At 39.1% G+C, this 24,192-nt stretch overlaps 1 protein-coding gene across 1 annotated transcript in view; it reads left to right on the forward strand.

The window, feature by feature from the left end:
- The window catches only part of EPDR1 (ependymin related 1), a gene marked incomplete at its 5' end in the record, with an annotated part of 36,589 nt that extends 13,617 nt beyond the window's left edge, over positions 1–22,972 (forward strand). Inside the window, 2 exons of the mRNA XM_082755354.1 lie at positions 17,239–17,447; positions 20,437–22,972. Of these exons, the coding sequence (XP_082611480.1) occupies positions 17,239–17,447; positions 20,437–20,627 (400 nt within the window). The 3' untranslated portion in view covers positions 20,628–22,972. The remainder of the gene's footprint in view (positions 1–17,238; positions 17,448–20,436) is intronic.
- Between the last annotated feature and the right edge of the window lie 1,220 nt (positions 22,973–24,192).

The raw sequence follows: 24,192 nt of genomic DNA on the forward strand, positions 1-24,192 counted from the left end.
CCATCTACAGGGTTAACGCAATACAAAGAATGTAGGAGAGGAAGTACCCCAAGAGACACAGTAGACCAGAGAAAGCAGATAAATGAAAACGCTGCAAGGATTTTCCATGACTGAACTCATTTTTCTGAGTTTCCACACTCTCAGTACTAGGATTTTTGTCAAGTTAGCTGTACCAAGCGACTGCATTAAAAAGGCCCCAAATAGTTTTGTTCTGTTTTGTTTTGTTTTGTTTTGTTTTTATGACAAAAAGATGTTTAAAAAATGTAAGTGCTTTTAATTTAATAAAAAGTAATAATGTAATTTAACAATATAATGATAATTAATATAAATTACAACTTAAGATTCAAATAATTTAATATATATAAACAATATAAATACATTAATTACTTTACCTAAAAACAAAGCCCGGAATGCTATGAATAAGAGAAGAAGAAATATCATAAGACCCAGAATATTCAGTCAGTTTTAACTTGTGGAGATACATTTTGGGGAGTTTAGACTGCATAAAACATGTTACGTTTGCCTTCCAGCATCTCCAGAGATTACCTATTTTAGATAAATTGGAAATTGTGTTATGTTAGGTTTTGAATGCCCAGTCCCTGGAAGTGTCCAAGGCCAGGCTGGATGGGGTTTTGGGAAGCCTGGTCTGGTGGGCAGTGTCCCTGCTTATGGCATGGGGGTTAGAACTAGATGGTCTTTAAGGTTCCTTTCTATCCAAATCATTCTAGTAATAAACACCTGATCTAACATCTGTAAAAATCAGTGAAACTTTTCTGGTTGATCTCATGAGGTTTTGGGTCAGATTAATATATAATTTTGGAGAAGGAGTTATATGGCCTGATTTATCTCTAATTATGTAGCTGACAGATGGAAATTGTAAACAGTGGCAGTTACATGAGGATCTGCTGTTACAATGTGGGAAGAACAACCATCTTCTGACAGCCAGGGGAAACACGAGAGATGTCAGGGAAAATCTGGTATATACAAGAGTGATTTGTGTAAATGTGTTTTCCTGGGGAGAGAATTCAGGCGTTTCTTACACAGATTTCAAAAATTGTCTAGTAATTTTGGGCACCTCAATTTTGCAATGGCTACACGGACACAATGAATTTTAGAAAACACTGACTACTGTTCCTCTGAAAAGCAGCCTTCTTCATGTATCTTAATGTTGGGCATTCAAATTATGAAGATGTTCAAAATCACTGGTCAGTTTTGAAAATCTTGCCCATTAAATGTGTAAAAATGCAATTAGAAACACCAGAAAGCTACAATATGCAAATGTAGTTTAAATTATAAATAAAGTCATTTGAGCTTTGAAAACAGAAATTATTTTTTATGGTAGTATCTGTTACATGAACAGTAAAAGAAACTAATTCTTGTATATACAGAAGTTCTGAATTCACATTAATTAAGGAAGCTCAAATAAAACTGTGACTCCCTACCAGTATCATATGCATGAGCTCTGTTGGGAAGAAAACAAATTTTAAAAAATTTGGGTAGACATACCTGTTCGCTAAAGACTTTGGTTTGTATTTGTGTCACATGCTAAATGGTAAACCTATTTCTGTCATGTTTTAATCAGCATGGGTAGTCTAAACATGTTCAATAAGTCTAGTGACCTTTCCCTGAGTCATGGAAAACTTTCAGCTGTGCCAGTGCAGTATATTTATACCAATATTATTTACAGGTCTTGTCCTCCTTACTACTGTTTCTTAGAACTGTCCTTGAATGAAAAATAAATATGTCAGGTTTTTAATACAATTAAAATGGCTATAAACTTTCTTAAAAATAGAATTGTATTTTTAGCTACTCTTACTTTAGGTGATTCCTGTCTTCAGGAGCTGTTGTTTCTGTGATGGACTAACAGAATCTGTAAATTCTCCATTGAATACACAGACGTACACTAGCATGAGTACTCAATAGGTTGAAGGGAAAGATTTTGAAATGTATGTTCATCTATTGTGCATCAAGCACGGCATCACTAGTCACAGAATCACAGAATCACAGAATTTTCTAGGTTGGAAGAGACCTCAAGGTCATCGAGTCCAACCTCCAACCTAACGCTAACAGCCCTCCACTAAACCATATCCCTAAGCTCTACATCTAAACGTCTTTTGAAGACTTCCAGGGATGGTGACTCCACCACTTCCCTGGGCAGCCTGTTCCAGTGCCTCACAACCCTTTCAGTGAAGAAGTTCTTCCTAACATCTAACCTAAAACTCCCCTGGCTCAACTTAAGCCCATTCCCCCTCGTCCTGTCACCAGGCACGTGGGAGAACAGGCCAACCCCCACCTCGCTACAGCCTCCCTTGAGGTACCTAAAAAGAGTGATAAGGTCACCCCTGAGCCTTCTCTTCTCCAGGCTGAACAAGCCCAGCTCCCTCAGCCGCTCCTCGTAGGACTTGTTCTCCAGGCCCCTCACCAGCTTCGTTGCCCTTCTCTGCACCCGCTCAAGCACCTCGATGTCCTTCTTGTAGCGAGGGGCCCAAAACTGAACACAGTACTCGAGGTGCGGCCTCACCAGGGCTGAGTACAGGGGGACGATCACCTCCCTAGCCCTGCTGGTCACGCTGTTCCTGATACAAGCCAGGATGCCGTTGGCCTTCTTGGCCACCTGAGCACACTGCTGGCTCATATTCAGCCGACTATCAACCATCATTCCCAGGTCCTTCTCTGCCTGGCAGCTTTCCAACCATTCCTCTCCCAGCCTGTAGCTCTGCTTGGGGTTATTGCGCCCCAGGTGCAGGACCCGGCACTTGGCCTTGTTAAACTTCATGCAGTTGACCTCAGCCCATTGGTGCAGCCTATCCAGATCCTCCTGCAGAGCTTTCCTACCCTCAAGCAGATCGACACACGCACCTAACTTGGTGTCATCTGCGAACTTACTGAGGGTGCACTCGATGCCCTCGTCCAGATCATCGATGAAGATATTAAAGAGGACCGGCCCCAGCACCGAGCCCTGGGGGACGCCACTAGTGACTGGCCTCCAACTGGACTTGGCTCCATTCACCACGACTCTTTGGGCCCGGCTATCCAGCCAGTTTCTAACCCAACGAAGCGTGCGCCAGTCCAAGCCAAGAGCAGCCAGTTTCTTGAGGAGAATGCTGTGGGAAACAGTGTCAAAAGCCTTACTGAAGTCAAGGTAGACCACATCCACAGCCTTTCCCTCATCCACCCAGCGCGTCACTCTGTCATAGAAGGAGATCAGGTTCGTCAGGCATGACCTGCCTTTCATAAAGCCATGCTGACTGGGCCTGATCGCCTGCTTCCCCTTCAAGTGCTGCATGATGACTCTCAGGAGGATCTGCTCCATGAGCTTTCCTGGCACTGAGGTCAAACTGACAGGCCTGTAGTTTCCCGGGTCTGCCCTCCGGCCCTTCTTGTAGATGGGCGTCACGTTTGCTAGCCGCCAGTCGATTGGGACCTCCCCCGATAGCCAGGACTGTTGGTAAATGATGGACAGTGGCTTGGCCAGCTCCTCTGCCAGTTCCCTCAGTACCCTTGGGTGGATCCCATCCGGCCCCATCGACTTGTGCATATCTAAGTGCCGTAGCAGGTCACCAACCAGTTCTTCATGGATAATGAGGGCCACATCCTGTTCCCCATCCCCTTCCACCAGCTCAGGGTACTGGGTATCCAGAGAACATCCGGTATTGCCGCTAAAGACTGAGGCAAAGAAGGCATTGAGCACCTCCGCCTTTTCCTCATCTCTTGTAACTAAGTTTCCCCCCGCATCCAGTAAAGGATGGAGATTCTCCTTAGTCCTCCTTTTTGTGTTGATGTATTTATAGAAACATTTTTTGTTATCTTTAATGGCAGTAGCCAGATTGAGCTCCAGATGAGCTTTGGCCTTCCTAATTTTGTCCCTGCACAGCCTCGCTACTTCTTTAAAGTCCTCCTTAGTGGCCTGCCCACTTTTCCAAAGCTTATAAACCCTCTTTTTCCTCCTAAGATCAAGCCACAATTCTCTGTTGAGCCAGGCCGGTCTTCTTCCCCGCCAGCTCGTCTTTGGGCACGTGGGTACAGACCGTTCCTGCGCCATGAAGACTTCCCTCTTGAAGAGCGCCCAGCCTTCCTGGACCCCTCTGCCCTTCAGAACCGCCTCCCAAGGGACTCCACCAACCAGTGTCCTGAGCAGTTCAAAGTCAGCCCTCCGAAAGTCCAATACAGCGGTTTTACTGGTCCCCTTCCTGGCCTCGCCAAGAATAGTGAACTCCACCATTGCGTGGTCACTCTGCCCGAGACAGCTCCCGACGATCACGTCCTCCACCAGTCCTTCTCTGTTTGTGAAGAGAAGGTCTAGCGGGGCACCTCCCATGGTAGGCTCACTAACCAGCTGCGTCAGGAAGCTATCTTCTACGCTCTCCAGAAACCTCCTAGACTGCTTTCTCAGGGCTGTGTTGTGCTTCCAGGATATTTCAGGGAAGTTGAAGTCCCCCACGAGTACAAGAGCTGATGATTTTGCAACCTCTGTCAGCTGCCTGTAGAATTCCTCATCCGTCTCCTCATCCTGGTTCGGCGGTCTATAGCAGACCCCGACCAGGACACTAGCCTTGTTGTCCCTGCCGATCCTAACCCAAAGGGACTCGACCTTGTCATTCCCAACCTCGAGTTCTACAACCTCGAAAGACTCTCTAATATAGAGAGCCATACCACCACCCCTTCTATGCTGCCTGTCCCTTCTATAGAGCTTATAGCCAGGCATTGCAGCACTCCAGTCATGAGACTGGTCCCACCACGTCTCCGTGATGGCAACCAAGTCGTAGCCTGCCTGCCGCACGATGGCTTCCAGCTCCTCCTGTTTGTTACCCATGCTGCGTGCATTGGTGTAGATGCACTTCAGCTGGGCCACTGCCTTATCCTCCGGCCTTGCCATTGTTCCCCCTGGCACAGCCCCAACAATCCTAGCCTCAGCCCCATCCCCCTTCCTACCTAGTTTAAAGGTAGGAAGGGGGACAATCACCTCCCTAGTAGGTCAAGGGAGGTGATTGTCCCGCTCTACTCTGCGCTGGTGCGGCCTCACCTCGAGTACTGTGTGCAGTTCTGGGCACCACAGTATAAAAAGGACATGAAACTGTTGGAAAGTGTCCAGAGGAGGGCTACGAAGATGGTGAAAGGCCTGGAGGGGAAGACGTACGAAGAACGGCTGAGGTCACTGGGCCTGTTCAGCCTGGAGAAGAGGAGGCTGAGGGGAGACCTCATCACAGTCTACAACTTCCTCGTAAGGGGGGTCGAGAGGCAGGAGACCTTTTCTCCATTAACACTAGTGACAGGACCCGCGGGAACGGGGTTAAGCTGAGGCAGGGGAAATTTAGGCTTGACGTCAGGAGGGGGTTCTTCACAGAGAGGGTGGTTGCACACTGGAACAGGCTCCCCAGGGAAGTGGTCACTGCACCGAGCCTGTCTGAATTTAAGAAGAGATTGGACTGTGCACTTAGTCACATGGTCTGAACTTTTGGGTAGACCTGTGCGGTGTCAAGAGTTGGACTTGATGATCCTTAAGGGTCCCTTCCAACTCAGGATATTCTATGATTCTATGATTCTATAATTCTATTAAGTATTTATGTATTTGCGTTCCAGTTGATTTTTAAGAACATACTGAGCTCTGTCAATACAGAATATGTAGGTGACCGTTTTCAGTGTAGCCACTGATTTGGTGCAACAATTTTGTTGCAATAGCATTCACAGTGTCATGTTTGAAGATGGATAGTTCTTTTATTTTCTTTAGATGAACTCTACATTGAATCTCATTCTTGCAGTTTCTCTTCTTTTGCCTTTACATGCCACTTCCTTAGGGTATTGCTTTAGGGAATCTGTAGTAAGATTGTCAGGATAAAACAAACCAAATCAGGCTGTTACATGTTTCTGTCTCTATACCACTTTGTAGCCAGTGGTTCCTTGTTAGTTTCTTGTGATGCATCATGGATATTGCTCAAAGAGTAGTCCTACAATTTATGACATGACACTGTCCTTCAAATCTCTAGGATCCCCATGAAATAAAAACAGAGGCTCAACTTTCTGCTGAGACTCCTCAGAGAGGATGGACAGTCACTACTATTGCTTTTGGAAGGTCTTGGAAAATTATCATAGAATCATAGAATGGCTTGGGCTGGAAGGGACCTCAAAGATCACCCAATTCCGCCCCCCCCCGCCATGGGCTGGGACACATTCCACCAGACCAGGTTGCCCAAAGCCCCATCCAGCCTGGCCTTGAACACTTCGAAGGATGGGGCATCTGCAGCTTCCCTGGACAACCTGTTAGAGTGCCTCACCACCCTCTCATTAAAGAATTTCTTCCGTATATCTAATCTAAGCTTACCCTCTTCTAGTTTAAAGCTATTAAATTGTCACCAAAGGTTGTTCAGCACCTCTGGGTAGGCAGCGGTGTCGAGGATCCAAGTCAGTCATAGAACTGATAATTTCAGGACTAATTTGTTAAGCTTACCTGTTACCAGAACAGTGGAGCAGCCATCAGTATTCAAGCATGACCCACATGTAAGGCAGAGAAGGTCTCTGAGTCACCATGTAACCTGCTCCTCCATCCTGGGGAAGCAAAGCTTTATTTGGCATGTTTCTGACCCCTGCTTATCCTGTGAAATCTGGAACTTAAGAAGATTCTGTAGAAACCTGTTCCTGCAAGGCCTGCACATAAAGAATATCTCAGTTAAACCCTTCTTGATGAAAATGATGCTGTTTTCTTCCAGTGCTACCTTCAGTGAACAAGAAGAATGATTGGTATTATTTTTTAACTTCTTATATACTGGGCAAGCTTATTGTGTCTTGCTTTTGTAGACTAAACAGGCCCAGTTTCTTCACAGGTCATGTTTTTTAAACATCACATTGTTCTTGCTGTTCTCTGAACTATATCCAGTCTGTTTATCTGTTCTCTTAAGTGTGGCATCCAAAACCAGAAAGAGCATTACCACTCTGACCTCACCAGGGCTAAGCAGAATAAAATAAATGACCTCCCATGTCTTGCATATCATGATGCTGTTAGTAGGTCTGAGAGTAAGCTTTCCTTTTGGTAACAGGTCCATGTCCTGTTTTATCTTTAGTCCATGATTTACAGGACTCACAGATGCTCTTGTTCAGAACCGCTGTCCTAGTAATTATTTCACTTTTTATATATGTGTATGTGTGTGATCCTTGCCCTCTTTAACAACTTGCACTTGTTGATGCTGTATATAAATTTTTGATATATATTGAAGTTGATAATCTGGATAAAACTGATCTTTTTTTTTTTTAAAAAAGTGCTTGTGACCCTTTCTGACTGGGTTTCATTAGTGAAGTACGTTCTTCATCAATAAAAGCCTTTAATGACTACAACCAGGCCCAAGATAAATCTGTTTCGGGGAGGGAGGTATCTCCATTTTAAAGGGCTTCCCAGTATTGATACTGAAAACTTGTAGCTATTTTCATTCCCTGCAATACAGCATCTTGTGGATTTGAACTTGCTTCATTACATTATCCTTTCCCATTGCTAAGAGGAGTGCAACAGCCTTGTACTGTAGAAGAGATCAGCATAATGTTTTTAGAGCAGCAGATGTGACATCATTTTACAAGCAACAGTATGAGCAGATGGTGTTTAGAGAGTTCTCCTTTCCTGCTCTAAAACACCTCCGTTGGGTCACTAATGGATCCTTCGTCTAGTCGAACACAGTGCATAAAGCTATAATGTTCCCAAGATGACGCATATGGTCATTTACAGCTTCTCAGCTCACCAAATACAAATTAGATCAAAATTTTCTTTACAGAGCAAAGACATCTATAAGCCAGTACTCAACAGAGTAAGCTATTTATTCAAGACAGGTTAAAATAAAAAGTCTGAACTGCTTGACAATAAAAAGAATGTGATTTCAATGGAATTAAGTATCTCACTAAAAAAACTGCAGTTTTTGAAGTAAGGGTTTGTACTTGGTTTTCCCATCACCACCAACATTTTTAGAGGAGAAGGGAAGTAGCAAGTGACACAGGAGGGAAATGTTTGGATAAAGGAATGGAGATTACTACAATGCTGAATTTCAGCACAGGATTCAGGGCTCCATCCAGAACACAAAATCATTTGCCACCCAAATGTACTATTAGCTTTCAGTAGGGTGGCTACTCAGCCAGAGAAAAATGCTGAGAGCATGCACTTCACATCGATTTCGATATCTCTTGGCACCAGCCACACGAAAGCAACATTGGCAATCAGAAATGTTTAGTGTTCCTTTTCCAGCAATCTTTGTTAACATGACTTTCCTCCTTCCTTTGAGTTTGAAAATCACTTCTCAATTGCACACTCTATCTTTGGGTGCCTTTAGAAAGAAATAGTTCTTTCAGAGTAATGGAAGCTACAACAGGCTTATAACAGTTACCATTAGCAGAGATGCCAGAAAAACTGCAGGGCCATACAAGGGAAGGCAAAATAGTAAAAGGTAGAAGAGACCAATAGATCTTTCTTCTCTAGCCCAGGTTTGGTCTAAAAACCCTTCTGTGTAATTTATGACAACAGGTTTTAAAGGTGTTTCAAACCATTTTTCTTTTCATCCTTCAGAGAGCAGCCAGTGTTTGTCATGTTTATGAATTGATTTTTTTGCCCTGTTATAGCATGGCTTTGGTATAACACAAAAGCAGAAGGCCTCAGCATGCTGTGGCTCTCTCCCATAGACACATGCAATAATTAACACAACCATTTTGTCTGGTCAACATAGTGAAAATCTCTGAATATTGCCAAGAGAAGATTCAAGTGCAAAGCAATGCCCAGAGCCAGAGGTTGCTCTTATGTATTTTTTACTAATAATTGATATTTTTTCTCCATTCTTCCTACTGTTTTCAGTTCTATTAAAATTCTGCCCATTGATGTACTGCATGCAGTTAACAGAAACACAGATATAATCTTGCTTCCCTCCCCACCATGCTATACGTGACAAACTGAGTAAAAAATTCACTTCTTAGTATGAAACTAGCACAACATGCATTTGGGAGACATAATAGATAGAGAGTCAGTATTACATTAATCTCTGCCAAAATTGCAATTGAAATACTTTGGTTTCTCTGTAGGTTTCGGTGCTCTGTGAGTTTTAGCAGAAACTGTAACATCATTCTGCACAACAGAAAATGTAACGTTAAAACTTTGACACACAATGAGACCAAAAATTTCAAGAGCAGAATCTTTTATGAGTTGGAGGGTGAATTGTTTGATATTAGATGTGGGCCTCAGTGAAATGAAGCCTACCTGCCCCAGCACCATGCACTCATGTCTCAGAATATCAGAAACTGTGGACATTGACCTGAAGCCTGGTAAGGAAAAAGATCACAATTAGGAAGTTCTTTTCTATTTGTAAAATATGCATCTTTTCATAAAGTTCGACAAAAATGGCCTTTTCACAGACTAGCTAAAACATTTGTTTCAATGACTTCCTCTTTGCAAAGGGATTTTAATTTGACCTTCTCAAATGAAACTCTTCAGTTCCAGGAGTTTTAGATGACAGAAAAACACATCTTGTCAATAAGAAAGAAGCAGCAGATGCCATAAATTTTGGCTTTAAAAGTCTCCCATGATATTCTCATAAGCAATCCAGGAAAACACAGGGAAAAATATTTAAAGGTAGATATAAAACTGGTTGGAAAAACTTATTGAGAGGGTAGTTCATAATATTCAGTCATGAGTGGGGTCTCAGTGGGACCAATATTAGCAATCAAATGCATTTGCTTTCAGATATCACTACAGACAATAACTAAAGCATACAATCCTTCTCATTTGATTGATTTAGAAACTACAGCAGTGCACTTATGTCCCTGTGTAATGATCTTGAGAGGATGCTTTTGAAATTTCCAAAATAATGACTTTTTTTACTTAAATGCTTACTTTTTTACTGAATTGTTACTGAATTTAAAGGAAGGTTTCCCACTTCTGAAGATCATCCTTGGTGGAAAAACCTTCAAGGTTTTTCTTGTTTGTTTGGTTGGTTGGTTTGGTTTTGTTTGGTTGTTTTTTTTTGTTGTTGTTTGTTTGTTTGTTTGTTTTTTGGTTTGTTTTTTTTTGTTTGTTTGTTTGTTTTTTGTTTTTTTGTTTTTTTTCTGTATTTTAGTAAAGGCATTCAGTCCCTAGACTGGACAGAAGATTTTTGTCAGTTCATCTACATCTCAATGTGACCCCATTCCTCAAATCACTGTTAATCTGAAAACAAATCTGTTTCTTTTTCCAATAGTAAAAGGTTGTTCCTTTTAGAACTTGTTGGGAGCTTAATGTTGGAAACATTCACATGAGCTGGAATACCTACTGCTAGCTTGTAGATAGTAGCCAGCATAGCCTTCTGTTCAGAAACTGTTGGCCAATAGCTCCCAGTTTCTGACAGTAAATACAATGTCTGCAAGGATAAACAAAAATAATTCAAATTCACGTCTGTATCAATAGAGCTTGTGAGCTGCCTGTGTTAATATCTGATGTATCTGTTTGTTAGACATTGGAACAGGCTGCCCAGGGAAGTGGTGGAGTCACCATCCCTGGAAGTCTTTAAAAGATGTTTAGATGTAGAGCTTAGGGATATGGTTTATTGGGGACTGTTAGCATTAGGTCAGAGGTTGGACTCGATGATCTTGAGGTCTCTTCCAACCTAGAAATTCTGTGATTCTGTGATTCTGTGATTATAGGGAAGAAGCAAAAGCATTTTGTGGACATGCTTATGGAGATGTGGGCAGAGGGATAGGTGAAGGCAAGACACCACTCAGCAGATATGCAAAGGCTGTAATTCTCTGCTTTTAACCTCTAATCGTGATGTGATCCTTACAGTCAGGGCTGTGAGGAACTGCACTCTGCTGTGCTCCTGCCTGCTGAGATCTGAGTGTCCCTTCTCAGCTTTAAATCTGTTCCATTTTAAAGCATACAGTCCTTCTCTGCCTGAGGTGAAGGTAGCGCTATCTGTAGGCTTACCTTCCTATAGCATTACCATTTATTGTACCACAGATCAATGGATATATGTTTAAAATACCATTTGCTTTATAGCCATGGAGCAATTAACATTTGTCTCTAATGCTGCCTTTTCTCTCATACAGACATTCCCCCTTTTTCCCCTAATTCTTTTATTTTGCACACTTGCAGTCAACTCCACCTGGACTTTTCATGCCCCGACTCTTTGTATTTGAATCCAGTCACTAATTTATGCACTCAGCAAACAATATTGTTTGTGATTTATAGCTGCTGAAGGAAAAAGACCCACACAAAGAATTCTGGAAGAAATGAAGTTATTTTTACATTGGAGGTGGGGAGGAAGAATGAAGTGCAATGCCAGAACTTCAGGTTGCATTTATTTTCAGTGAAGTGAATCTCCATCTTCCACAAAGTTTATTTAAAAATAAGCTATACCCAGGTCTTTGGATAAAGATGTTAGAAAGTTATAGTGTACTTAAGTTTCAGACTGTGTTGTCTGATTAGCCTAGCTGGCCTGATTTCCAAAATCCCTTGAAAATAGACCTAGTGTTTTTTTTTATTTTATTTTTTATTTTTTACATTGGACAGATATCTGAAAGACCTGAATCATCCCTTTTAAGGAAATCATTGCAGATGGAAGGTGGAAATCATTACATCTTGGGGAAGTAATCTGGTACAAGTGAGTATCCTCACAAATTTTTTCCAGAGAGTATTCCACCACAAAGTAAAAGTTTGCTCTATCAGAAAAGGGACCTACTCCCTATCTGTTTTAAAGGGCAATCTGTTCTTCAAACTTCTTTGTTACTACTTTTTATATGGGAATTCATACTGAAGAGCAACTAACTGGCCAAGTATGTGGGTGATAGTTTTTTCAGTCTTAACGAAGAGTAACATAGTTCTCTTGAATTTCATGTATCCCTGTTCATATAGTACATGAAGATTCTTCTCTGTTTATATATAGAAGTAAAGATGTGTATGAAGCTGCAATGCCCAATCCTAGCTGAAAAAGCATTTTTTTTTTTTATTATTATTATTATTATTCCAAAATAAATGCCTGGAAAAGGGAGATTGTTTAAGCTTAGTTATTTGTGATCGTGGACTTCATTCTTTTATGACTTTCTTATATGTGCAATAGATATTATATTGGGGCAGAGCTAAGATACAATTTAATACCTTGTCTTTGAGCCTATTTCAGAGAAACATGTAAAAACTCCAGATAAATCTGACAATTAGAAGTAAAATTAAAAACAGAAACACAGGTATGTCTTTTCTGTATTTTTTTTTTCTTTTTGGGAATACTCTAAATTATTGTAACCATGATTTTTCTGGCTATCTCTACATGTTAGATTTCCTTTTTTTTTTTTTTTAATTTTACATTTTTCCAAGCCTAGAGAGTGCCTTAATATAACTGCATGCTCAAAAGAACATTTTCACATCTCAGTTCTAAGAAGCCACTCCTTCAACTGAGTTATTTACTTCCCTTCTGTATATAATGCAAAGAAGATGAGAAGTATAATAAATAAATGATAATGTACCTCAATCATTTCTTTCCTTTTTCTTCCTCTGCCATTCCTAAGGTCTTTAATAAATATTGAGATGGAAGTCCTGGCATTCCTCATTCTTTAGGGTCTTCTCCAAGCCCTGCTGTGATTTCCTAGTAACCTGTATTATTGTTAACCTACCTCATAAGCCTCTTTATGGAAGCCAAACAGGAAAATAATCCCTGACCTCAAGTATATTTTGATGTCGTGTGTCTCTACTAGGATATACCATGTTCCCTAGAAGGTGATATCATTAATTGGAAAGCATTGTGGTATTCTGGCCACATTTTCCATTGTTTAGGGAAACACACAAATGCTCTCTATTAGAGACAGTACATCTTTTAGCCCCTTGTAAAACACAACTCCCTTAAACACAATGCTTTATTGTTTTCCCGAATTTTAACTTAAATTAGAATGCATTCTTCTCAGGGGTACCACTTGATGGATCAGGCTGTTTATTATGGAATGTCAAACTGAAAAAACAAACAAACAAACAAACAAAAAAGAACAGCCAGGGAAACAATGTTCTTGCTGAAGAACTTATTTCCCTTAGTATTTGCCAAGTAGCTAATCTAATTTATGGAAAAACAATTAAAAGAATAAGACATTGCACAATTTTTAATAAGTTTTGTAGTTAAAGTCACAGAAATATGTAATTCTTCAGTTAATATAGCTTTGACTTCCAAATTTTGATTCCTATATGTAAGATCTTCTTTCCACATGAACTTCATCATTAACAGGATGTAAACTGCCTAATTCTCTCTGCTTTGGAAACTGGTAATACTGTCAGAGTTCCTCAGATACCTTGCTAATTACATACCTGATACAGAGGGCTTGGTCATCTTGAAAATAAAAAAGGCTTTTACAATCTGTGAATGATTTAAGTCAGTCTAAAAAATACTGCTTTTACACAATATCAGATTACATTTGCTGTCACATGTATTTGCACAATACTATATTTATACAGTATACCATAATCCAGCATCACTGCCAAACATGTGAGATCAAATATGGTAAATTACTGTTGTTGTAGAGGTCTGATACACCAGAAGAAAAACAGAAGTCTGAAATTACCGAAACTTCATGGGAAAGAGGAAAAGATTTCCCAGAAATATACTGAAACACGAATGCTTCTCAGTCTTTAAGTGAGCTAGCCAGAGCTTTCCAAAAGCAGACGAATGTTCTTGACCTGAAGAGTGTTTATCAACTGTCCGAATGTCTGCTTAGCAGTTCTGCTCCTTTGAAAAGTTTCTTAACCTGAAGAGATGAGAAGATGATATTTGTTAGTCATCCTTCTACTAGAGGTTCCCATTCACTCAGTACATCTTTCTTGGATAACAACTCCATAGAAAGCAGTATTGTCACAAAAATGTTGTGGGCAATGTTATCAAGAGGGTATAAGATAACTAGAATTACAGATTTGTACCTATGTTCACAAGAACAGGGGATTTGTTTGGGATATTTCTAGTGGAATTTCATCTAGTTAGAAGTGTTTCTAACTTCTTTCAGAGTGTTTAAAAGCATCTTTTTACAAATAGAGATGGTAAAGAATTAAATAATACAACATTGGCAGACAGATGTTCCACACATTCAGTTAATCTTAAAAAAAGAAGGCAAAGTTAGCTTTGGAATAATTGCAGTGAGCTCAACTTGATATTATAAATATCAAATACTGTTCCCTGCTGAGCAATACAACGGTTCTGATACAAATAATGCATAAAATTTTGCTTCCATTTTTTCAATTGCTTCATAATAATTACTAGGTAGTATAAATCCTGGCTAATGTGAGTGGGAGTTTTAAGGACACAATAACTGCAGCTGGGAAAACTGAGTCAACAGGTTAAAATACCGGACACATAAAACCCCATATGTCTTTGCAGGAAAGGAACATCTGTTTTACAAGAGCTATTGTTCCATTGTTTTCTGAATTGTGTTTCTGTTCTTTGTTAATACAATGCCTAGCACAACTGATTCTTGATCTCTTGAGTAGTGGCTCTTTGGTGTTACAGCAATCAAAAAGTAAGGAGTAAGAGGAATGGAATCTTAAGGCTCCGGTACTGTAAGTTGCTTGTCCAAAGCCACAGAGTGAAATGATGCAGAGCCAGTTTTAGAGCACAAGGAATTTCTTTCACCCTGTCTCAGCCTCAGACCATTATTTTGCTTCTCTCTAGCAAATGATCTTGTCTGATGTGCTTCAATATGTCATGCATGCTGATACCAGCACTTCTGCTCCTCTGTCTCATTACAAAGGCAATTAGGCAGCCAGCTTCCTTCTAGACTTGAGAATTGAGAGAATCCTGTGGAAGTGTAGAAGTAGACACCACGGGTAGTGCAGATATGTTGGATGGCATGCTGACTTGCATGCTTCAGAAATTACAACTGGGAAGAGCACTGGGCATTTTTTGGCAGGACTCAGTGCAGAGGCACCTGAAGAAGAGCAGATAGCATGGTCTCAAGTCTAATGACTTTTTTCTCACCAAATTTATCCATTTTCAGGCCCAGACAAAGAGAGCATTACGGAGCATGAGAGAGTCTTAGTAAGGGCATAGTGTACAAAGTGCATGAGGCATAGGATGGGGTATAAAAACGTGTTTTTACACACATGTTGCCATCTGCATGCAAGAGGCAAATTCAAGACTAGGCTTCTTTGGATTGTGGCCCTACTTCTGCAAGTACTGAGGTCATCTTACTGAAGCCACAGTGGCTATTCATGAGCTGGAAATTAAATGTTTGCATTTGTCAGATTGAGGTTTGAACTACTGCTTCACTTGTGTAAAGGCGGTATGTCTCCCTCATGCAACTACGTCAATTCTCAGGTTACAAAATTTAGAACAAAAGATACTGGCTCCATGAAATAATTTCTAAAGGAAATGATAAGGAAAAAGAAAATGTGGGAAATAAATGTTTAAAAATATATATATATAAAAAAAAGAAAATCATAGGAGATACGTTTTAATTGAAGATTTAAACTAAAAAATAAATGCAAATGTGTACATTATATTTCCAGTAGCTTGTACTGCTTAATTAACATTGGGGTTTTGTCCTTTCACAAAATGACTGCATTGTCATTCAAATATTTTAAATGTTGTTAGGCTAATCTGTAAGGCATTCCGTATCCTGCTTTCATGGGAGTGAACAGGCCACCAGCTGAACAGTAGTTGAGTCATTACAGTCTGGCTGCAAACAAAAATCAGTGTATGTTATTGTTCTTGTGACTGTGTTCTCTAGACTGAGTATGATGTAAAAATTATGGATGTGCTTATGTGATAACAGGCTTTGATTTATATAAGGAATCAGGTAGTTCTTCAGTAGTATGCTCTGCACTGTTGCTGACATGCTTTTAAGTGAAGTGATTCCTATCTAATGTAGTTGTACAGTTCAATAATTAACATTTTCAATTGTTTTGATGTCAACTCTGTTTTATGTAAACTTTACTTTCCCCTGAAAAGACAAGGGCAAGGAATTGCAGATGGAAGGAGACACTATTACATATGGACAAGATGAAGCTGTGCCAGGGAATTAATCCCATCCTTTTCTTTTCTCTAGAGTCACTGAATGATAGTAGACTGTAGCCAAATATTTCAGCTGAGATATTCATGGGATGCTTCTAATTATGAATGTACAGTTCTAGGGGATTTAGAGTGTGGATCCTGACTCTCCTTGGCCAAAGGTACAGAGCACTCCTGAGAATGCTCTGAATTGTGCTTTGAACAACTCATTGTGTGATAGGTAATGTTAAGTACCCTGGAAAGTTAAGCCTTTTGCATTTTTGGTTGCATATTCAAAATCAGTTGATGTTTGTGATAATTTCAATTTCTCTCTGTTTTTATCTCATTATAAGGTAAGGATGATATCACTTTCTTTTATAGGTGAAGTCACTGTATTTGTGGTAGAAGCAACTATCGTAACTATGAAGTAAATGGAAAGGTTCATGAAGATGTTTACCATCTCCCCCTCAGAGCAGGGCTTTGTCACTCTAAATGTATTATACTCTAAATATAAAGGATCAGTTTTAAATCAACTGATTTTGTTGACCTCACCTTCTGGCCTCTCAATTTCACTGATCTCCACACCTCTTCTTATCCCTGCCTTATTTTTTTCTCTCCTCTCCTTCCTGCTTTAATTACTGCCGTGGGTCTGGTGACTTCCAAAGAGAAACTTTGCCATTAGGAGGGAGAGCTTCTCAGTTCTGCATTTGGAACCACGTGTTCTCTGCTTCAGCAGCATATCACACTAAGCTACTTGTGTTTCCATTGAGGAGCATCTTTGAGAGTGGCAAATACCACATCTAACCAGCACAAAGAAAGGCTCTACCACATTCATTCAGCCTATGCAAACAGATTTTTTCAAAAGGCTTATAACTCAGCCAAATACGGGCAACTTCTTGTAAAAACTTCTCTCCTGCCAAATTTCAAGTTCTTCTCCAAAACATGGAGGCATTAGAGCTTTTTAATGAAAAGGTTATTAAAAAACAAAACAAAACTGGTAATAATAAGATGTTTTTCTCTCAGTTGTTCTCAGAAAAGTTGTTCTGTTGTTCTCAGAAATGGCTGAGCCGGTTCAGCCTGATTTATTTATTTTGGAAAGAGTCAGCTGAGACGAATTTCCAGCATGGGAAATTTCAGCCCAACTGGTTAGCCTTTCTCAAAGTTTTGGCAAAGTTAAAAGCAAGTGAAAATGGTCTTATACTGAAAGTCAAAGGCAAGCTTATCTATCAGCAGTGCTTCTTGTTTAGTATAGGAAAAGATTATCTACATTAACTTTTTTTTTATTATTATGTTTCAGATTCTTTGAGTATATATTGCTCTATAAAGATGCAGTGATGTTTCAGATTGAGCAAGTTACAAAGCTTTGTTCGAAGATTGCTCTGACAGAGCCATGGGATCCGTATGATATCCCCGCCAATTCAACATATGAAGATCAGTACTACATTGGGGGACCTGGAGATCAAATTATGGTACAGGAATGGTCTGACAGAAAACCAGCCAGGAAATGTATGTGCATACTTTTGTTTCATCTTAATAATAATCACTGTCTCTGCTACCCAGGGAAAAGTAAAATTGTTCATGTTTCACCCCAGCCTTCCATATTTCTATGAAGTTTGTTGGAAGACATAATAAATATCCCCTATGTACAGCATATTGTTTTATTATCAAATTTATTTTATTAAGAAAATGTTTTGTATCTAAGTAGGATCAAATATGTCCAAGGGACTTGTTTGCATTTTATTCTGTACCATACAGATTTTGGCACGGAAGAGCATTATTTTGCATCTGAATCCAGCAGCCTGTATGCAAAATTTATCCATAGAAGAATCAGTAATATAATTAGAAACACAAACTAGCATTCATTGTATCTCTGGTAAAAGGCATAATAGAAGCAAAACAGGTATCAAAGTGTGTCTGCATTCTAATATTTAATATTGTCATAAAATACATCCAAAACATGGCTCTGCAGCAATGGACATTGTAAATATGCACCTAAGTTTTGTTATCCACAATGCTAGTAAGAAACATCTGCTCCTGAGGCTTAGTTCTGCACTTGGCAGCTGAACACCTGCATCGTAAAAGAAAGTAGGCTGAATTTTCCAAGGTAGAGTATGTTAGCTTTTGGATGCATAGCAATTTATTAGCAAATTGGCTTCAGTTTCATCTATGGTTTAGAGATGACCCAGACAACTATAAAAATAATGTAAAAAAAGCCATGAAGTTTATGGCATTATTCAGCTAATGCAATACTTATGGTTATAGCCACCTAATATATGGGCTGGTTATGAACCTGAGCATTTTGGCAGGGGAAAATATTTCTTTCTTGAATAAAAGTAGAAAGAAAATGAAGGATAAGGTCATTAGACCTCTATAACTAGGTCACTATATCCTCTGGTATTCTACAAGAGACAAATTATCACCCAGTCCAAGAATTTTGTTTTTCTGATCCAGTATTTTGGAAACTTTTATGGAACTTAATATCCAGATACCTTCAGTTAATGATGTGTGATTTTTATCCTGTAGTATTTTGTATTTCCAGTGCTTTTCTGTATGATCATTCTGAAAAAAAAAAAGTCTTAAATTTGTCTGCCCATCTACCTTTCAGACAATACTAGTTTGGATTCTAGAAATTATAATTGTTAAAATTGTGAAGATTATAGCAGAGATACATAATACCTTGGTAGCATTATATTTTACCTTATTTTTTTATTCAAAATTCTGATAAATGACTTGTTGAGGAAAAGAACCCTCCATTACTGGAAAATCAAAACCAAACTCATTGAGATCAGGATGTTTTTGGTATATTAGGATGACCCGGAGAAGTATGTTCAAATATTGCTTAGTTTGACACCTTTTCTTTTTTTTTTTTTTAGATACTGCACAGACATTTCATGTCAGAACTTGTCTGTTTCCAATAATGCCATTGTGGTACACTATATGAAATGTACTGGAAGGATAGAAAATAAGTATGTTTGATTGCTGCTGAGTGAGAGAAAATAAGCCTCCTTGTGACTAGAAAAATTTCATACAGATGGTACTCGGAGGAACCATATTTTAACCTCATGAGTTTCTGCTATCAAGAGATCTGAAATACATGAAACAATTGGATGAAGTGCTGTATGATGGAAGGGGTAAAGAAAGATCACAGAAGGGGGGTGTATGTGATAAATAAATTTTAAAGTGAGGTTTTAAAAGTGAAGTGTGTTCAAAGGAAACTGCAGAAACAGAAGTAGATAGAGGTGATAGCAAAGGACAAGGGTGGAAAAGAGTGACAGAACAACTCTTGAGATAAGCGCATGGAATTAAACTGATTTCTTTTAAAAAAATGGACAGACTTGCTACATCACATACATGGAGGAGATCAGCATTAAGTGCATTCTTGAAGTAATGAGTGACCCAGTAGAAATGTTTGAGGGGAATTGGAATTACAAAAGTTTATAGTTACCATGATACTGATGTTATGAGCAGATGCTTGTAGACAGAAGGAATGAGTTAAGAGATGGGTGAGAGAGGAGTTTTATTTGGAAATATTACTGTTCTTCCAAGATAAACTCCAGTGCTTGTGACAATATGACAGAAAAAGCATCATGTTTATTTAAATTAAAATGTGGTGAGTATCATCAGTATACAAATGGTGCTTAAGATTTCAGATGGCTGTGAAGGCAGGATGTAACCACAGCAGAAGACAAGCAATTCATTGTGTAGGTGGGTGCAGAACCAGGCACAGGAAGGAACTGAATGTCTTAAATAGTTGTAGGAGCTCAGTATTTTAGAGTGTTGAAGACTGTGTTGAGGCCCAACAATGTGGACCACAAGTTCTCAGTATTCATACCTTTCAACTTCTTAAAAGCAGAATGTAAAACAATTTGTCCCCATGCTACCCAAGCTGGAGGCACCAAAATTTGCTTTCTAGGAGAACAACTCACTGAGCATTACATTGGTTTGATGGTGAAGCGAATAAGTGCTGACATAAAAGTAGCATGAAAGGTTAGAAAAGATCGGATTTGTGCAAAACAACTAAATTTGTGACTAAGCAGAAGTGACATTCCTTCAAAAGAGGTAAACTTGAAAGGTGTTGGTAGCATGATTTGAAATGTGCTCAACACCAAAATGTTAAGGTTTAAGATCACTGTGGTGTTCAAATTATGCTAGCTTTGTGGCCTTTCTTGTATTGCCACGCATCCTCTGATAGGGAATGCTGCCATGGTAAGCAGACTGCATAGAAACCTAAAATTGCTTAGCTACTATTGGCCTGTAGGATAGCACAGGTCAATCTATTTCACTGCAAGTACCACTGGATTTTCCAAAATTTCTTCAGGATCTGTTAAATTGTTTCTCAATTCTTCATTAAGATTGTCAGAAAGATAGGCCCGATCAAGAAATATGGGCAGTTCCAGCCTGTAGGTTTTGCTTGAGATACGGCCAATCTAACATCATTGTGACACTTTCATTCATGCTTGTCATCTAAAATAGTCAAATTTCTGCTTTGTTTCAGTGGAATCTTGGGTTGGCGTTTATACAGTCAAAGACTGTTACCCAGTACAGGAAACCTATACAAAGAACTACAGCGTGACAACCTCCACTCGGTTTTTTGATCTACAGCTAGGTATTGCTGACCCATCAGTGTTTACCCCACCCAGCACCTGCCAGACAGCTCAGACAAGGAGAATGAAAGATGAATGCTGATTATGGAAACTGGCTGCCCCGGGCAAACAAATATAGCCAGGAGGATGGTTATTAATAGTCCACTGCTGACGTCTAGCCTGATTTTTCAAGCTTATTGTTGCTCTTTTGCAGAATTGTAAGTTTTCACTTGAAAGAGAACATAAACATTTAACTGAATAAAATATGTAACACAAAAGATCTCTTTCATCATGTTAATCTGTTCAGTGATGCACTAGAAGTACTATATAGTTACCACTAAGATAATATTTATAGATACTATTTATTTAAACTATGGCTGATTTTCCTTTTGCAAAGGTTTTATTATTTATTTTTTCAAGAAGACAAAGCATAAGCAGACTGCAATAATGGTAACATCATGAAGAAAAAGCTAGATTTTGTTGTTACTTCTGGGGACTCGAGAGAAGGGGAAATATGTCCTGGGTAAGACCAAAAAATATTCCATTTTGTACAATGTACATCAAAAGTATGGAAGTCCATTCCCTTGGTTTTGTTGCCTGATGTCTGAGATGATTTTTTGCTTTCTGCTAGAGTAGTTCTATTCACATAATGCTGGCTGACATGCAAAAAAATCCTTTTCTGTTTCTTGGGAGAAGGGCATGAAAGGAAGGGAAAGAGGGAGAGGGACAACCCCAAAAAATAAGCCAAAGTTTTCTTGCATTTACTACACTTTTGGTGAAGTATTCCAGAAGGGTACAATTAGACATTTTTCAATGATATTTTATTTTAGCACTCATTTTTTTGAGGTAATACTAGTTTTAACCTATGCAAAAAGATTGAGAGATACTGCACTCTAAATGGCTTTAATATTTTGTAAATATTTTCAAAAGTCTTTGTATACTCAAAAAGTATGGAAATACCATTGTAATTCCATACAGAAGTGGAAAAAAGTGTTCTTAGTACATAATTAGGAAAGCCTAAATTAGTATTCAGATAGTGCCTCACAATGTTGGGAAAGACAAAGCTGACCAGTGCAAGGAGATGGAAGGAGAAATTGGAGAGAAAGGTTTTAGATGTCTTATGTATGGTGTGATGGGAAGGCACTGAGATCTAAGCTGAAGTGCCAATCTTGCTTTATTTTGCACCTCCTCTATTGATAACTACCATATTTGCTGTTCAGTCAGCATTTCAAACCTTGTCATCTCCACATCCTTTTCTGGTGGGCAGAGTGAAAGTTTCTGTAAGGGAAATAAATAACCAAAATAGTGCAAGAGGTGCACATATTTTGCTTTAACAAATTCAGACCAAATCTGCATGCACCTGCAGGTCATCAGAAGCATGGAATGGTGATGGATTTTGTGCATTTATAAAATGAAATTAATTATTCCATTCTATAAGTCTAGGCATGCATTTTATGCATCCTTTACATCCTTTACTTTGCATATTTAAAGCCAGGTTCCTGTCCTCTTGCACGTGCTGGGTAGTAGTTTGTTCCAGAAGTTGTCTAGCTGAAAATAGTGCAACACTGGGAGGTTTAGTGTGGTTTTGGGCAGAGCTACCAAGTTCTGCTTCTTCCTTAGAGGCTGCTGGACTCTTCCCCACAAACAGTGCGCTTTTCCAGGGCACCTTTTAGTGAGGAAAAATTATCCAAGTTGACAATGATAGGAAGTCTTGCATAAATAGGATACACAACTTACTACTGTCTGATAGTACCATAACTGAGGAAAACTAAAGGCTTTCACCATCTCTGGAAGAGAGATGCTGGGCAGGCTTTTAGTGCTTTATAAGCTCATAGCTTTTTATACATATGCAAGTAATACCATGGCTATTTTCCTTTTACAGTTGTGGTCAGGCTTGTTTTTTAGCCTTGTGCCTAGTGAAAACATATACACTAAAATTTAGATAGTTCATTAAAAATTTTCTCTCAGAAAAGACCATTAACTGAAATGTGCTAGTGGGAAAAAGGAGGGTGTTTCCTTGAACTTAAGATGCATTTAGTCTGTACCGGTCTTCTGTATTTTGTGACAACCTAAAAACCAACTGCATATTGTTCTCATTAGGGCAATGATTAACATGTATTTCTTAATATCTGTTTTTTGCTGGAATCTGGAAGACATAATAAATATGGCTTGCAAACATGAAGCTGTGGTACCATATTGTTTGGGATTACTTTGTTGTGGTAGACAAGACAGCTGAGTAATCAGAGTGCTTATATTACATTTTGCTGACAATGATATAATTTCTAGCAATAATATTAGATGTTCCTTTAAAAATGAATTAGAAGTCTGTTACACAGAAATGCTTTAAAAATGTTGCAGTGACATCCAGGGTGATTTTATATGGCTAAATATGTACCTCTAAAACAATGCTGTTGTCTTTGTCTTTATGCTCTGAAAATTTAATAAAGAGAGTTGTCAAAAATGACAAATTACAGATTTTTTTGATTACTTCTTGTAAATTAGCCATGAACCAAATACGATGCACAAAATGCTTGGGCCTGATTTGTTACCATTTGCTGCACTTTGTTGTCATGTACCTCAAGAAACATTTTGTCTTTATGTGACTATACCAACGATTCAGTTAGAATGAACATAAAATGACTTTAAAGTAGATATATACTGTGCTGTTACAGTAAGTAAAAATGAGGCTTTCTTATGTCTAGTAGTCTGGAGATATTTTTAATCACAATTATTATGGTAGAAAATTTATAATAAATTGGTATTTATATGAGATACATTATAGTAGGTAACAGTAACAGGACCTCAGGGTTGGATAGCCTGTCAGACAAAGCTGTTTTTGTGAGTTTTCGAGTGCTTCCTGGTTTCAGCTGGGCCAGAAACAGTGCAAATATAGATCTGCCTGCCATACTTTTTTTTTGTATTTCTGCTTGGAGGCTTAGCTGAAAGCAGGATGTGTAGAAATACAACATTGTTTTATTTAAAGTTATCCAAACATCCCTGAACCTCAAAACAGGTTTAGTTTGAGTTTTGGGAGGAGATCTGGGCCTTTGGTTCAGTTCCTATTTTAACAGTTTGCTTAACTCAAGTATTAGGGCCAGATTTTGCTGCCTAAAGCCATGCTGCACACTGTGAAAGTACTGCCATTTACCAGGTCATGCCAACAGGCTCTTTCATGAAGCTTGTAGGAAAAAATACAACAATCCAGTCTAGAGGTAAGCTGTAACAAAATGTGAACAAGGCATCTCTGAAACACATTCAGGTGACCAACAGTGTGAGCAGCCTTGGCTTAGAAGCAATTGTCAGTGTCCCAAAATCCAGACAGATGAGAGGCCTCAGAATGGCTCTTGCATCACATTTGTCACAAGCTGGTGCCTGAGGTTAGCTGCAATGCTTTCCCACATGGCAGAAAGGCATGTAGTGAAATCTTCAACTGATACTTAACTGTGGGAAATAAAGATTTAAAAAAACATCACCCAGATGCCACTCAAAAAGTTAGAAGCCCCTGAGTGTAAGGATATTGAAGTCTCTGTTAGTTAACCTTCCAGGAGACTGCATGTACAGCATGGGCTTGGTCACATACAGATTTAATCTTCACATCTGCATTTACGCACATGAACAGATTAACTGAGTTTTGAAGACTTTTAAAGTATGTCTGAACATTTCCTTCC

Source organism: Aythya marila (assembly GCF_965140915.1).
Source record: "Aythya marila genome assembly, chromosome: 2".
Lineage (NCBI taxonomy): Eukaryota > Metazoa > Chordata > Aves > Anseriformes > Anatidae > Aythya > Aythya marila.